The 15,003-nt window shown below is 42.5% G+C and overlaps 1 protein-coding gene across 4 annotated transcripts; it reads left to right on the top strand.

Moving 5' to 3' along the window:
• Positions 1-304: 304 nt before the first annotated feature.
• On the top strand, positions 305-3,678 carry CCDC163 (CCDC163 homolog). 4 transcript variants are annotated; one of them, XR_010024265.1, is made up of 9 exons: positions 305-712; positions 802-835; positions 1,014-1,201; positions 1,322-1,403; positions 1,570-1,762; positions 1,879-1,946; positions 2,250-2,317; positions 3,107-3,168; positions 3,419-3,505. XR_010024265.1 is itself a non-coding variant. In XM_063106623.1 (8 exons), exons 1-8 carry the CDS (start codon positions 635-637, stop codon positions 3,527-3,529), a joined length of 822 nt encoding a protein of 273 aa, XP_062962693.1. In that variant the 5' UTR covers positions 305-634; the 3' UTR covers positions 3,530-3,678. The 4 variants fall into 4 exon arrangements, 3 of the variants coding, with proteins under 3 accessions (XP_062962693.1, XP_062962695.1, XP_062962694.1); XM_063106623.1 differs by lacking the exon at positions 3,107-3,168 and having other exon boundaries at positions 3,419-3,678; XM_063106625.1 differs by lacking the exon at positions 3,419-3,505 and having other exon boundaries at positions 3,035-3,107.
• Positions 3,679-15,003: the final 11,325 nt, after the last annotated feature.

The following is a 15,003-nucleotide window of genomic DNA, read 5'->3' as shown; positions in this document are numbered from 1 at the left end:
CTCCATTTCCCAGGAACCACTGGGACCAGCAGCGGGCACTAGTAGGCTCTGCTAGATGTATCTTGGGATACATAGTTCGTTTGGTCCTCGAAGCCAATCACTACAGTACCAGGAAGACTCGGTTTCCCGGCAAGCGTCACGGTGGGGTGTGACTGCAAGTGTTGCTTCCAGGGAAACGTAGTTCTGCTTCTTCCATAGCCGGTTGTTTCCGCGTGAGGCGAACTCAGTTTCCCAGGTGGCCCTGCGGCAACCAGCACAGTCAGACTTTCCCGGCCTATCAGAGGGTTTGAACCCGACGGCGGCAGTAGTCGCTGTCACTCGTTTGGCGCGATGTTTCCAGTGTCCTGGATCTGGTGCGGTCTCGACCAAGATTCGGAGCCTTCAACTCCCACCTGATATCTGCATATCAGGGCATCCCGCTTTTCTCACAGTTTCCCAGGAGTGCAGCTCCCTTGGCTAGTTCCAGAATCGCAGTTTTGGTCTGATATTGCAGCCCTACCCTACCTCTAGTATTGCATTCCCACTCCCCTCTTTCGACCTGACGTTGTGGCCTTTCCTGTGCTGCACCTCGGGTATTTCTGGCTGGGAGAGCAAGGACACAAGACGCCAGGGAGCCAGACTCCTGCCATAGGATATGAGTAGGAGCCTGAGCTGGTCTGAGCAGCTTGATGCGCTTCTCAATGCTACTGATGGAAATGTGGCCCGGATTAAGGTGATGTGACACCAGAGGCTCCCCAGTTTGTGGGGACAGGTTGAGGGACTCTCAGAGCTCATTGGCCTGTGTAACTGTTTCTTTTGTAGCAGCGGCTGTATCCCGTTGGGGTCTCCACCGCAGGTAAGTGTCCTTTTCTACTCTCCAGCCTTTTCTCTTTCTGAGATCTGCTTTCTTCCGATGTCTGTATTATCGACTACTCCTTCCAGATTCCACCTCTTTCCTTTCCTGAACTCTGTCCCCCACCCATAACCCTCACTCCCTCCCAGACTCTGCAGTTGTCCCTTCCTTATTCCCTCAGCTGGGGATCTGGCTGGGACTTGGATTTCCCATCACTTGCATCCCCAGTCAGGAGTTCAAGCTCAACAGCTTTGGTATCAAGAGACTCCCACTGTCCCAGAGAGGCTGAGATGGGCTGGGGCCTACAGTCCATCCTCTCTCTGGGATGAAGTTACTATTCTCCGATCCCAGCTTCAATCTCAGGCTCAGGTGAGGCTTGGAATCCTATTCACAAATCCTTGTGAATATGTGGTGTTTGTATGAGATGAGAATACTAGGGGTTGGGAAAGCCTCTTACACAGTACTTCATGTGTTTTTATACTTGAGTAGGTGACTGAGGCACTAAGACAGGCTGTGCAGGGCATGCTGGAAGAGCAAGAGCAGCAGAAGTACCAGATCAGTACCCTGGAAGGTATATGGCCAGTTCTTTTGTATGCATATGTACAGCTTCATATGTATGCACACAATTTTGCCACATACCTGTTGTGTGTGCATATGTGTCTTGATTTACAAGTAGAGCGTCTGGGCTCATGTGTGAAGCTCTTACAGGGCCTGACTCCCAACTTGCCCCACTACAGTATCATTAAAGTTGCTGCAGAGAGGCCCAGAGGGGAGGACCCTTCTCCTGGAGCAACACCTGGAGAGGCTGAGAAGAGAACTGGAGGGTCTTCAGTACCTGGTGCAGGAGCAGGCCCAAGCCCAAGCCCAAATGCGAACAGGACCAGGAAAGTGCAGTACTACCAGTGGTGTTCACCAGGAGCTGCAGACTGAGTAAGTGATGGGCAAAAACTCACCTTCTTGAGGCCTCTGAACTCTTGGGAGGCTGGTGGCCTCCTTACTCTGGGTTGTTGATTGACTCTAGAATGACACTGCTGTCACTCCTGCAGGCAGCAGGTGCTGTGGGAAGAATCAGAGATTCTACAGGAGGAGTTAAAGTTGCTGTGGGACCAGTTAAGTAAGTAAAAGATTGGGAATGAGTATGTGTTTCATTGTCCCCTTTACAGGAAAACCTTCCTGCTCTCCCAGTAAGTAGTCATAGCTCTGACTGCTTGAGCTACTGAGAAGTTTGGCTAAGTATTTTGTCTTGCTCTTTCCCTCTCATGTTGTGAGTTTAGTCTCTCTAGTCAGCTTGGAAGCTTCCCGACAGCTAGATGAGAATGCTTCTGTCTCAGTTTTCAGCACCAGGCTAGTTACAGGGCAGGGAGTGAGAAGGAAAGAAGTTGAGGAACAGTCCCCTTACATTCTCTTTAATCTGCAGGCCAGCACCAGGAGCTGCTGCTCAAACAGATAACTAAGGAGCGGCAGGCTCAGGCCCGCAGCTGGAAGGTAGGACCAGGATCAGAGGCCCATAGAGGCCCCTTCCTTTCTCTGTCTATCTGTTCTGCAGGTAGACTAGCATGCCCTCTCCTGCTCCCATCTCTATCCCTCTCTTCCCTGTGCTGACTCTACCTTTCCCCAAAGCTCTTCTTCCCAGTTGCTTTGCTCCAGGCCATGAGATACTGTCCTTGCCAACATGAGAGCTGCAAGCATGCTGAAAAGGCCAATTGTGGGGAGGGGATTTTCTCCTGGAGATGGACAGTTTTGATCCTACCTGGGCCCATGGTCTGGTAGATGTTGGAGCAGCTGCAAAGTGGCCAGGAGGGCAAGGGTCACGCCCTGGAAGCTGCCAGGACAAAGGCTCAGGATGACCGGTGGGAGCATGACCTCCTCAGGTCAGGGGGTGTGGATAAAGTGGCAGTGGAGGGGATTTGTATCATAGAGGTCAGGCACTGGGGACCAAAGTTCAGCTATCCTAGATTTGGCTTGGGCTGGTATGGGCAATATCAATATCTGGCTTGTAGCATTGGCTGGTATGGGCAATATCAATATCTGGATTGCAGCATTTGGCATTCTTTACTTTATACAGAGTCACTGAGGTATCTTTATGTGTTTGGATGATAAAAGAGGAGGACTCTGGAGTCCTGGCCTCAGGCAGCAGGGCAGTTCTGTGCTGGGAGGGCCCCCTTGACACATCACCATCTCTGTCTCTGTTTCCCTTCCCAGGACCTCCATTCATGTCCTCCAGTCTAGGCTACCCCTGGCCACCACCTTCGCCATGTCTCTTTTTTCATCTAGCTCTGAAGTCAGTCTTCTGGACAGAAACAGTAGCTGGGAACTTTTAAGGAAGCTAGGTGGGGGTAAGGGCAGGAAAACCAGTTTTGGGGGAGGCTGAGTCTGAATGGTGCCTGAATGTCAGCAGCCTAATTGTTTGGCAGTGGGTAGAATGAAGTCTCTGCCTCTTTCTTCATAATCCATCAACTTCTGTTGCTACTTATCCCAAATCAGGCTTGTATGTCCCTCCCTCTCAGACAGGCCCAGGGCCTAGTTCTGTGCATGTCACAGTGCTTGCTGATGGTTTGTTTTCTCTTCCTTTTGTCTTCCTCTTAGATTTCCAGAGGAGCACCCTTTCTAGCCTGGAGCCCAGCAGCTTCCAGCTCGATGCCCAGAGTTTTAAACAAGTTCCTTCAGGGCTCCAAGTTGCTCCTGACTGACCTGTAAGGACTTGTAAAAGTAGTGGGATGAAGCCTTCTTTGTCCACCCTCCCCTTCAAGGCCCTGTTTCTGGGCCGCCTGCCCCTCCCCTCTTGATCTAGCTGGTATTTGCTCTCTTTACTGAGGCTTCTCACTGCCTGCCATCCCTGTCCCCCAACTGCAATAAAATGGTTTAACCCTCCCTGATGTGTTTTCTGTGAATCAGCACTCACATGGGATAGACTCAGCTGTACCCTTTCTTCTTCCTGTTACTTGACTGAGACCTCTACCTCTGAAATCCAAGTTCATAGATATTTGTAGCTGTACCTTCTGAGTATAAGCTCAGTTTAACTTGGAAAGAGATGGGAGCTTCCATTGTGGTGAGTAGAATGAGGCTCTGGGGCGGTAGTGCTGTGAGGATGCAGAGGAAGATGAGACATTCTGGTGGGCCCTGGACCTGGACAGTAGGAGGCTTCTTTCCTCATCTCCACCTGCTGCCTCTCGAGGCTCACTCCAGCCCCTCCATAACTCTTCAGCCTCCGCAACCCAGCCTGCATTTCTGTAGCAGCCTCCTTCCCGTTCTCTTCCCATCAAACCTCATTCTCCTATTGAAGCACGTTCCAGGAATCCCGTCTTTTACATCTCTCACTGGGCAGGTGATAACATCTGGCATGATGGCATTATTCAATTCTGCTTGCTACTAGTGCTCTGCTTATTTATCAACTACTTTGCATCGGGCTCTGTGGGAGACAGGCTTGCAGGGGTGCCAGGGTTCTCAACAGAAATATTAAATAGTAATGTGGAACAATAGTATTTGAACAGTCACCAGGTGGCAGCACATGATTTGTCGCCGGAAGAAGGATACCGAAAAGGCTTTGGGGCGGGGGAACTGGGCTGGGGTGATCTCTTTTCTCCCTTTAGAGAGGCTGTGAGCTACCAGTTAATCTTCCTAAAACAGTACCGTTTAGGTTATGTTCCTGCTCGAGAATAGCTCTCACAGCATAAAAAATAACGGACAAATTAGGCATTTAAGTTTAACCCATATTCAGCCTCTTTTCTCACCATTCTTACCTCCTTCTATACGTTTCTTAAACTTCTTTTTTTTTTGCCAGCAGGAATGCACACCACCTATACTCCAATTATTTAAACCCCTCTCATCTGTCAAGATCCCTGTCTTTCAGGAGGAGGGTAGTCTAAAGATGTCTGAAGGGCCGAGCCTGTGGCGCACTGGGGAGTGGGCGGCGCTGGGAGCGCGGCGACGCTCCCGCCGCGGGTTCGGATCCTATATGGGACTGGCCGGTGCACTCACTGGCTGAGTGCCGGTCACGAAAAAGACAAAAAAAAAAAAAAAAAAAAAAAAAAGATGTCTGAAAGGAGTTCCCTAACACCAGGGAGTGCTTCTGCAGTAAGACCTATACTCCACTGTCTCTTCCTGCTCTTGACTTCCTCCTGTTCTAGTTTGCTCAGACATGAGATTATGATCTTCTTAGGTCCGGGCTTATGGAAAGCGTGAGGAAATATGTGCCAGGTGAATAGTTAGATAGAATTCTTTCCCACCCAGCTGTTTCAAAATCCTCTGTTTTTAAGCCAGCTCAAGTGTTACCTCCTTTAAGCCTTCACGAATCGAATTTCTTAGTCTAGATGAGTTGCTCTCTCAACATTTTGTTTAGTTCTACTCATTGCTCTTACTAACTCAAGTCGCTTACATATATTTATGTATCAGTTCCCCCCCCCCCCCATACTGAGATCCTGCAGGACTCCGCATTCATACTGCTTTTCTTTACTCAGCTATACCTTTACCAACTCAAAAGCCGCGCCAGTCAGGTCCATTTTCCATTGGCTTTATCAATTACCAATTGCTTCTGGTGCTTTGCATTTTGATTGGACCATCTCGTGTTTGCTGTCCCGCCCTCTGAGAGGCTCCTGGACTTGAGTTTCCCCCAGGTGTATTCCCCCCTTCTCGGTTCCGCCTTCCCAACACACTGCCTCTTCTGTTTTTACCTCTATTTCCTTCCTATTGGTTCCCTTCGTCCTCCAGAGTTGGCGCCCAGGGCTGTTGATTGGCTTTTCTAGACGTCCATTGTGCCCACCTTCATACCACGTGGTACTCCTAACTCTAATTGGGCAATTTCTTTAGTTCGTTTATCAAGAATTGACGATTGATTGGCTGCTCTGAAGGAGGGCTCGAGGAGGGGGCGTGACCACCTGAGGCCCCGCCCCCCGCCCCCAGCCCCGGACCCCTCAGGACTGGCGTTTCAGTCGCTCGCGGCCGGGGAGTCCAGCGGAGCTTCAGCTGCCCTTTCGGTCTCGCAGGTTGGATAGTCCTCCTGATCCCGCCAAACAGGCGGGGGGAGCGGCCCCGACTGCAGACCATGGCAATAGCTTCCTCGTCCTTCGCCGCAGCTAGCCCCGCCAAATCACCGGCTTCTGCACTAGGGACACCCACCGCCTCCGCAGGCTAGGGGGCCGCTGCCGCCACCGAGCTGTGAGGGCTACTATGCCCCCTTTTGGCCGCCGCCTCCTCCTCCGGCCGGCGCAGACACCCCTCTGGCTGCTCAGTCCCGCCTCAGGTAACGTCAAGGGAGTGCGTGGGGCACAAACGCGGGGCATCCCGGCCCCTGCGCGCGGCTGCTGCACCTCTGGGGCCCCGGAGCATTGGCGCTTGGGCCCCTCAGCACCCGACAGGACCCCTTGGCTCCCCAGAGGTCCCCTCTCAGGGGCTGGGGACGGGGTACTCCCCTTCTCGGCCCCTTTCCCCTTCCCTCTCACTTCCCCTGGGGACCCGGGACAGCCTTCTTCCCTCAGAGGCCTGGAACCCATTGGAAGTTATCTCGTATCAAGGATCTGCTCCCTGACTCCTCTCAGGGACTCTCCTTACTTCAGAAATTCAGGAATCCTTCGTTTTCTCGGAAATCTCCTGTTTCAGAGACCTCCAACCCTCCACTGAGAGCTTCCCTCGTCTCAGTGCCCGCTGCTTCCTCAGGTCTGGACTCTCTTACTTTACTTCCCTCAAACATACTCTTCCCTTGACAACATCCATTTCTCCCCTCGAAGGTACTTCCCTCCCCTCAGACACTAGTGTCTCCCCTCTCTTCTCTTCTCCCCTTCTTTTCCCTCCTCTGCCCTTTACTCTTCAGATTGAAGACTCTGGACTAAGCCAGTATTCAGATTTAGCTAGAATTGAAACCCAGGTTTGTTTAATTAAAAAACTCTTTTGCTTTATACCTCTGAGAAAAACTTGCTAAACAATTTGGACTTTATTCTGTAGGCATGGGGAGCCATTGAATGTTTTGCAAGCAGGAGTTTGATATGATTGGATTATCTCTGGTGAAAATGTGGAGGAAGAATTGAAAGTGAAAACCGTGTGGATGCAGAAAGCCTAGGTAGGCAGGAAACTAGTGTTCTGATCCAAGTGGCAGCGAGTGAACTGGGATGGGGTAGGAACATGAAGAGAATGTCATGCAATTCCAAGAGGTTTCAAAATAGAGTTGAGAGGATTTGTGGGAGGTTTCTTACTTGGCTGATGGTATAAATTGGTGGTGGTAAGTGAAATAGGGAACATAAAAAAACAATTTTGAGGGAGGGAAGGTAATGAATTTGATTTTGGACAAGTTCAGTTTGAGTTGTTTTTCAGATATCGCTGTGGGTAGCTGGAAATTTGGGTCTGAAAATTGGGAGAAAGGTTGGAATTGAATACATAAATTTGAGGGTCAAGAGAGACTGTACTGGGGATATTTGAAGCCTTAGTATGGGATGGTAGCACTGAAAGAAGAGAAGAGAAGGACTGTGGACCAGAAGGAGCATCATTGTTTCAAGGGTAATAGACACTGAGAAAGAGAGGTTACAGGAATGGGACAAGAACTAGAACAAAGTGGCATTATAATAGAAGCCAAAGAAAGAAAGGGTTTCGAGAAAGCAGTGGGATAATTATCAGTCTCAGGTACTGCAGAGGTCAAGTGGAATGAGAACTAGGAAGAAGCCAGCAGTTAGGAGGTCACTTGTTTCCTTTGAAAGGCAGTTTTATTAATGTGGTGGTGGCAATGACAGCAGTAGTCAGATCATGATGGATTGAGGAGTAAATGGGAGGCAGTGAATAAAATTACTCTTTCAGTGGTGTGGTTGTGAAGGACAGCTGGTAGTAGTGAAACTCGTATCTATTGAGAATATGCTATATGACAGGTACAATAAAGATACTTTGTAGATCACAACAGCCTTGTGGTTTAAGTGTCAGTAGCCCTCTTTTATAGGCGGGAAGGCTGTAGGCAAGGATTTAAACAAGGTGTCTTTAGTTCTGAAACTTCGCAGTATGGTACTTGTATGGGTGAAACAGTTTTGTGGGTTGAAAGGAAAGTTTTCCTAAGAAATATATTGGGCATTTCATTCTTTGATACCAAAAGAATAGAAGTCAAGATGGATAATGATGTGGTAGAAGGGAAAGAAGGTGAGGAAGTCTGACACATGGACATATTTTTTTGATGTGATTAGTTATCTGAGGAGAAGGCAATTATCTCTGGAGACTGAAGGAACTATGGTGAGTTTCTGTCTTGAATATTATGGCCATGGGAATCTTCAATGGAAAATGAAAGGAGACTAGATTAAGGATAAAAAGAAAAAAATTGCTGACCACATTGAGGGCCCAGCTAGTTAGAAATAATATATGTGTAATGGAGCCCAGTAGCATGGATTTTACACTTTCTCCAACAGCCTAAGAGCAGGAGGGCAAAAAGGATGTCAGGTTGATCCAGAACTGGAATTTGGGGTTGGCCGGTTAGCTCAGTTGATTAGAACACAGTGTTGATAACACCAAGGTCAAGGGTTTGGATCCCCATACTGGCCAGCTGCTGGGAAAAAAAAGAATTGGAATTTGTAAGACAAAGATAAAATGGGGAGAAACTTTATACTGCTAGTTATGGTGTGAGTGATATGATTGACACTGAGTGTCCAAGCTGGGGGTTATAAGAAGTAAAAGCAGGGAGGCTGGTGTACTTGGAGAATAAGTGACAGAATTGTGGTTGTATTCAGAGTTCAGTATTTCAAGGTAAAGACAAAAAATGGTTTAACCATCAGTGCCACTGAAGGGGAATGTAGGTGTAGGTTACTGACGCAGTGGGGGGTTAAGGGGATGTGTTGAATATGTCATCAATATGGATGTCATAGTTGCCCAGTATGATAATAGGAGACAGAGCAGAGGAGATATTAGGTCTTATAGGTGGGGTGGCTCACTGAGGAGGGACCCAGAATTGGGTTGGAGGCTCCTTGGCACTTGTTAGAAAGTAGTACTAGATGGTACCGATGTTTGTGTGTCAGTTAATGGTGAGGTCCTCAAATATCTGGTGCCCTGGATGTATGATGTTTTCCCCTTAATCAGATGTATATTTGGGACAGTCTTTCAAACACAAATCTTTTGTGATCTGGCATATGATGGGCCTTAATTCTGTTTAAAAATGTACATACTGGGAGGCTAAGGACTCTCCTTCCCAGGATCCCCAGTAATATTTTGTACTTATGGTTTTAATTAATTATATATATAAAAAAAGAGACATTTATATATACTCATTCCCTGGCTTATGTAGAGTAGACAGCTGACTTACTTTTATGCCTTTTTCCCCCATGTGAAAGTGTTATAGATATATTTTTATGGTCACACACTTAATTTTGTTCTGAGAAATGAATGTTGTATTGGAATTTGAAACCTCTGATAAGGGCTTTTATGGTAATTTCGTCTCCTTCTAGCAGATGAAGCCCAATTATCACATTGTATTGTGTGGGTGATGGTGATTGTTTTGGATCAACAATGGGTATTATACTCTTTTCCAAGTTATCATATGGAGATGACTTCAGTGTGGTCTCACTGGTGTTATTTTTGCTGAGCACTCAGAGGGAGTGGCTGTATCAGAGAATAGCCTTCTTGTGATCATTTAAAAAATCTTCCATTCCTAAAAATTTCAGAAAAAAAGAAAAAACATTGGAAGTCCTAATTGTAATTAACCTTGTTATTATTTATAGGTAAATTACATATCCTCTTTGAGCTTTAATTTTTTAAATTTAATTTCTGAATAGATAGTACATTCAAGTGATTAAATATAAAAATACATTTATATATAAATATAAATGTTCACATATTTACATATTTAATGTAAACACTGAAAAGTCTCACTCCCATGCCTGTCCCCTATCCACTCAGTTCTGTGCCCTCTCCCAATCACTTTTAATAGTCTCTTTATATTTTTTCAGACTTTCTTTAGGTAAATGCTTACAAATATGAATATATAATCTTATTTTTCCCACTTTCATGAAAAAGTTAGCCCATGAATTCCCCCTGTTCGGCATTCCACCCCACCCCCAATCTTACTTTTTCACTTAATATATCTTGGAGACCTTTCTAGATCAGTACATAGCTTCCTTATTCTATTTTTTTAATAAGTACATAGTATTCCATTGAATGGGTTTATCATAATTTAACTGGTTCCTTATTATGAACATTTATGTTGTAGCCAATGTTTTTTAATTTAGTTTAATTTTTTTGTGGCTGGCTGGTAACAGGATTGAACCTCAGTGGACCTCAGTGTCATCAGCACCATTCTCTAACCAACTGAGCTAACTGGTCACCCCCCGTATACAATGTTTTGGTATTATAAGCAATGCTGTAATGAAGACCCTTGAACATGTTATTTTATGTGGGCAAGGTACTTGTGGGATAAATGAACAGAAGTGGGATTTCTAAGTTAAAAGATATATGCATTTATCACTGTGTAACGTATTGCTAAATTGTCTTCCTTAGGGGTTGTTCCGATGTATATTGCTTGTTTACTCACTAACAGTGGCTGTATTATAGTAAATATTTATACACTGCTTACTATGTTCCAGGTTCTTTTCTAAATGCTTTGTATACATTACCTCATTTAATCTTAATAACATCCCTTTGAGGTAGATACTATCATTATCTCTTTTTTTCAGATGAATACATTGAGGAATGGAGAATTTAAGTGACTGGCCCAAATCACATAACTACCAAGTGGTAGAAATTTGAACTAAGCACTATGGCTCTAGGATCAGTGTTGTTAATATTATGCCTTGCTGTTATGAAACTTGGATTTTTGCCAATCGGAGAGTAAAAAATGATGCCTCAGAGAAGTTTTAATTTTTTTCAGTTATGCTGAGGTTAAGCATCTTTTTTGTATGTTGGAGTCACTCATATTTCCTTCTCTGTAAACTACCTGTTTAAATCCTTTACTTGTTTTTCTGTTGAGTCATAGGTCTCTTTCCTATTAATTTCTAGGACTCTCTCTATGAAAAGATAAATGTTTTGTCTGTGATATGTGTTGCAAATATTTTCCAATTTTGATATTTGTCTTTATGTGTTTATATATTTCTTTTTATATTTGTCTTATAACTTTTATTTTGTTCTCATGTAGAAGTTTTAGATTTTTATGTAGACAAACTTTTCAATCTTTATGGCTTTTGGATTTTGAGTCATAGAAAGGCCTTCTGCATTCAAGCCTTAGTTTTTTTGTTTGTTTGTTTGTTTGTTTTTTCAAAGATGGCCGGTAGGGGGATCTTAACCCTTGACTTGGTGTTGTCAGCACCATGTTCTCCCAAGTGAGCTAACCGGCCATCCCTATACAGGGATCCGAATCCTTGGCTTTGGTGTTATCAGCACCATACTCTTCCAAGTGAACCACAGTCTGACCCCAAGCCTTAATTTTTTAGTCTATCCCATGAGAACAAGATAACAATTATTGTGAAGGTCAAAGTGCTTTGCGAACTGTAAACTGTAAATCATTCTACAGATGAAATGTGATGTTATTTATTAGTTTGTCTTCTGAACAAGTTGTGTAGAGGCTGTCGTCTCTTCCCCTGCATTAATAGAATAGAATGATATACTTTTCTTTCTGCAATGTGGAAAACTAGGTATTGATGTTGCAGTCAATATATTCTTTGGACAATTTGCATGGGATCTTTTTCAAAATTATTATTATTATTTTTTTGGTGGCTGGCCAGTATGGGGATCCGAATCAAATTGTTTCCACAATGATTTCACTGTGGAAATCTTGAAATATTTTTGCATACTTTAATCTTGTTGTTCCTTGTATCAGGTATAGTTAGAATCTCAGTAAAAATTCTCAAAAATTGTTTTGTTCTCACATTAGCTATGGTTCACAAATTTGCACACTATTTGCTTTGGGTGTTATATTCCTACTGATTGGTACGCATTTGTAATTTGGGAGGACTCAAAAAAGTTTTTGTGCTTATAAAAGTAGTGCATATTTATTAAGGAAGAATTGGAAAATAGAAAAGATTTTAAAGGACAAGACATAAATTATTCATCTGCTGCCCAAGATTCAAAGAGTTAATAACCAATGTTAGCATTTTGGACTATATCCTTTCAGAATTCTTTCTTTATTTATGTCTATATTGTCATCACTAACTCTCCAGGGCTCTGCATAGTGCATGGACCCTAGGAGGTGCTAAGTAAATATTTGTTGACTGAGTGAATGAAAGAATGAATATATATGTATATTTTTTAACATAGAAAGCATGGAGTCTCAATGTCTTATTTCTTTTTTTTCCCACTCTAAATTTTGATTCATATCATAGTATTAAAATTTGTATGCCATAATTCATTTGAAGGTGATTATGTTTAAGTCCAAGTCCTTACGGAGCTCGTAGTCCAGTGAAAGAAACAGATAAGCAACAATTAAAATACTGTATGATAACTATAATAACAGTTTTGTGCAGGGGATTATCAAAGCACAGAATAAGGAGATTGATGGGTCAGAGAACACTTCCCACATGAAATGATTACTGAGAAAGCCATGTGGAAAAGGCCAGGAAGAACACACTAGGGAGAAAGAATACTACATGCATAGGCATTGAAGTGTGAGCAGGGCTGTACAAATAGTTTTCTATGTTTGGAGTAGATTGTGTCTATGGGTAGAGGTCAAATGAGGAAGAGCCTTTGATGACAGATGAAGGGTTTCTCAAAAGTTTACTCAGACTGGAGAATAGGTTGGAAGAGGTGTGAGAGTGCAACTAAGAAGACCAAGATGATGTAAATTGAGTACCAAGTAAGTAGTATAGTCAGAAAGTGCTACCAAAGCTGGAATGAGATGAATATCACTTAAGCTGAGGTAGAAGGAAGCACTGCACTAGAAAGGTGGGTTAAGTCTAGGGGATAATGATTAGGCTTATTTTAGTGGAGCAAAGTCTTTGAATGCCAGACTAAGGAATTTTATAAGCAACAGATAACACCGAAGATTTTTAACTGTCATATTTGTTCCGTGAACTTGCAGGTTGTAATTTGCTTCCTTCTAGCTAGTCTGAAATGCTGTTGAAATCTTTCGTGCCTATGAAATAGAAGAAATATTATTAAAGAAAACTAAGAAGGAGTATAATTGTGGACTGAAAAATGACTTTATTTGAAAAGAAGTGTGTGTGTGTGTGTGTGTGTGTGTGTGTGTGTGTATGCATATATAGTAAAGTCCTGTGAAAATAAGCATTGTGTAAAAATACCTTTTATTATAAAAGCTGTGTACTTATCTCCTTTGGATTCTTAAGACCAGATACCTCTCCTGGCATGGTAAAGTTGTGGTATTGTTTTTTTTTTTTTTTTTTCCCTGACCAGTAAGGGGATCATAACCCTCAGCATGGTGTGGTCAGCACCAGCACCGGCCATCCCTACCACGGGGCCGGCCCTTATAGTATTGTTGATGCTTCACATCAAGTTTAGGGAAATTAAAAGCCCTCTTAAAGCTCCATAATCACATTATAGAATACATCTTTAACTGGTGCTGAAATTTATTTTCCTGAACCTTTTTCAGAAAGAAAAATTTTAATGGAAGCAAACCCCTATCAGAAAGTTAAAGAAATATCAGCTAATATGCTGTAATTAATATGAATTCAATTTAATGACCACCTCTTTTGCATTTGTATTTCTGTGCACTCATAATTTAATGGTATATATATATTTTTTTGGAGCGGCTGGCTGGTATAGGGATCTGAAGCCCTGACCTTGGTGTATACTTGAATGTTTTAAGAGACTCATGATCATTATCCATTGATTGTGAAATTATGTGCACTATGCTACATTTATGTCAGTAAATTGATATTCTATTTTTTATAATTATAGATGCAATATAATATTATAGAAAGTTTAGAATAAGAGTACAGAATAAATCATAATCCTTCCATCCCAAAATAATAATATCATTTTGGTATAATTAGTTCTTTTTTCAGTGCATAATTTTACATAGTTATAATAATTGATTATTTAATTTTTACATTCTCTGCCTTTCCCTCTTCCCATTTAACATTATTTCATAAATTTTATCTTAGGTAGCTGAGTAATCTAAGCTACTATTATGGGAGGAGGAAAGGATAGTTTTTAGTTATTTTAAGGTTTTTATCTTCATTTTTTTTAAAAAAGCGAAATTAACACATGATCATTGTAAAAAAAAAAACTACCTCATGGGAATGTATTCTATAAAAAAAAGAGTCTCTTATTATCACCTCCTCCACCAAAGTGACAGTTTAGTGTATGTATTCCTCTAAATTATTTTCTAGGCATATATTAATGCTTGCTATTATTATATTAAAAATATAAAAACACGATCACACTGTACATTTCTATTTTTGCAACTTACTGTTGTCACTTAACAGTGGAACTTGGAAATCTTTTCATGTTAGTATGTATAGAATTTACCTCATTCTTTTATGACTACATAATATTAAATTATACGAATGTGATATAATTTATTTAACCTATCCCTATTGATGGACATTTGGATTATCTCCAATTTTCTGTTACCAATATTGTGTAAGTTAATATTCATGTATATATATCTTTGTGTACTTATAATATTTGTCATTTTTAATGGCTATAAAATATTCCCTCTTTTTTTTTGGTGGCTGACCAGTGAGGAGATCCAAACCCTTGACTTTGGTGGTATCAGTGCCATGTTCTAACTGAGCTAACTGGCCAGCCTCTAAATATTCCCTCTAACAAGAATAATACATTTGAGAAAGAAAACAAGGCTGAATAAAAAATATTGTTTGGTGAACTTTAGATAATCCTTCATGTTATTAATTTTGTTTTCCTTTTTATCAAATTCCTTCTTTAACCTTTGTAATATAAACTGTACAACAGCCTACTCTAACTCGAGGAACCTAACTTCCTCTTTCCTCATGATTGCTTTCTCTTCCATAGTCTTTGAAGCAGCCTTTTAACATTGGAAGAGGTGAGTTGCCTATTTGACCTAAGTGGTCACGTTCAGGCCTTTTTAAATTCAAATAGGAAAATTGATCAAAAGAGATATTATCCTGGGAATTCATACATTCTCCTAGTACTTTAGCATCTCAGATCATTTGATTGGGGTCCAATATCATATTATTTTGTGTCATTTCATTTTCCAGCATATAAAGTTATAGATGCATTTAATGTACACAGAAGATGAGAAACTATATTCTTTGTATCCAGATTGTGGGGAACAATAGTCTTGCTGA

The sequence above is a fragment of the Cynocephalus volans genome, chromosome 8, assembly GCF_027409185.1.
Source record: "Cynocephalus volans isolate mCynVol1 chromosome 8, mCynVol1.pri, whole genome shotgun sequence".
NCBI classification, from domain to species: Eukaryota; Metazoa; Chordata; class Mammalia; order Dermoptera; family Cynocephalidae; genus Cynocephalus; species Cynocephalus volans.
This window is presented reverse-complemented; position numbering and strand designations above follow the sequence as displayed.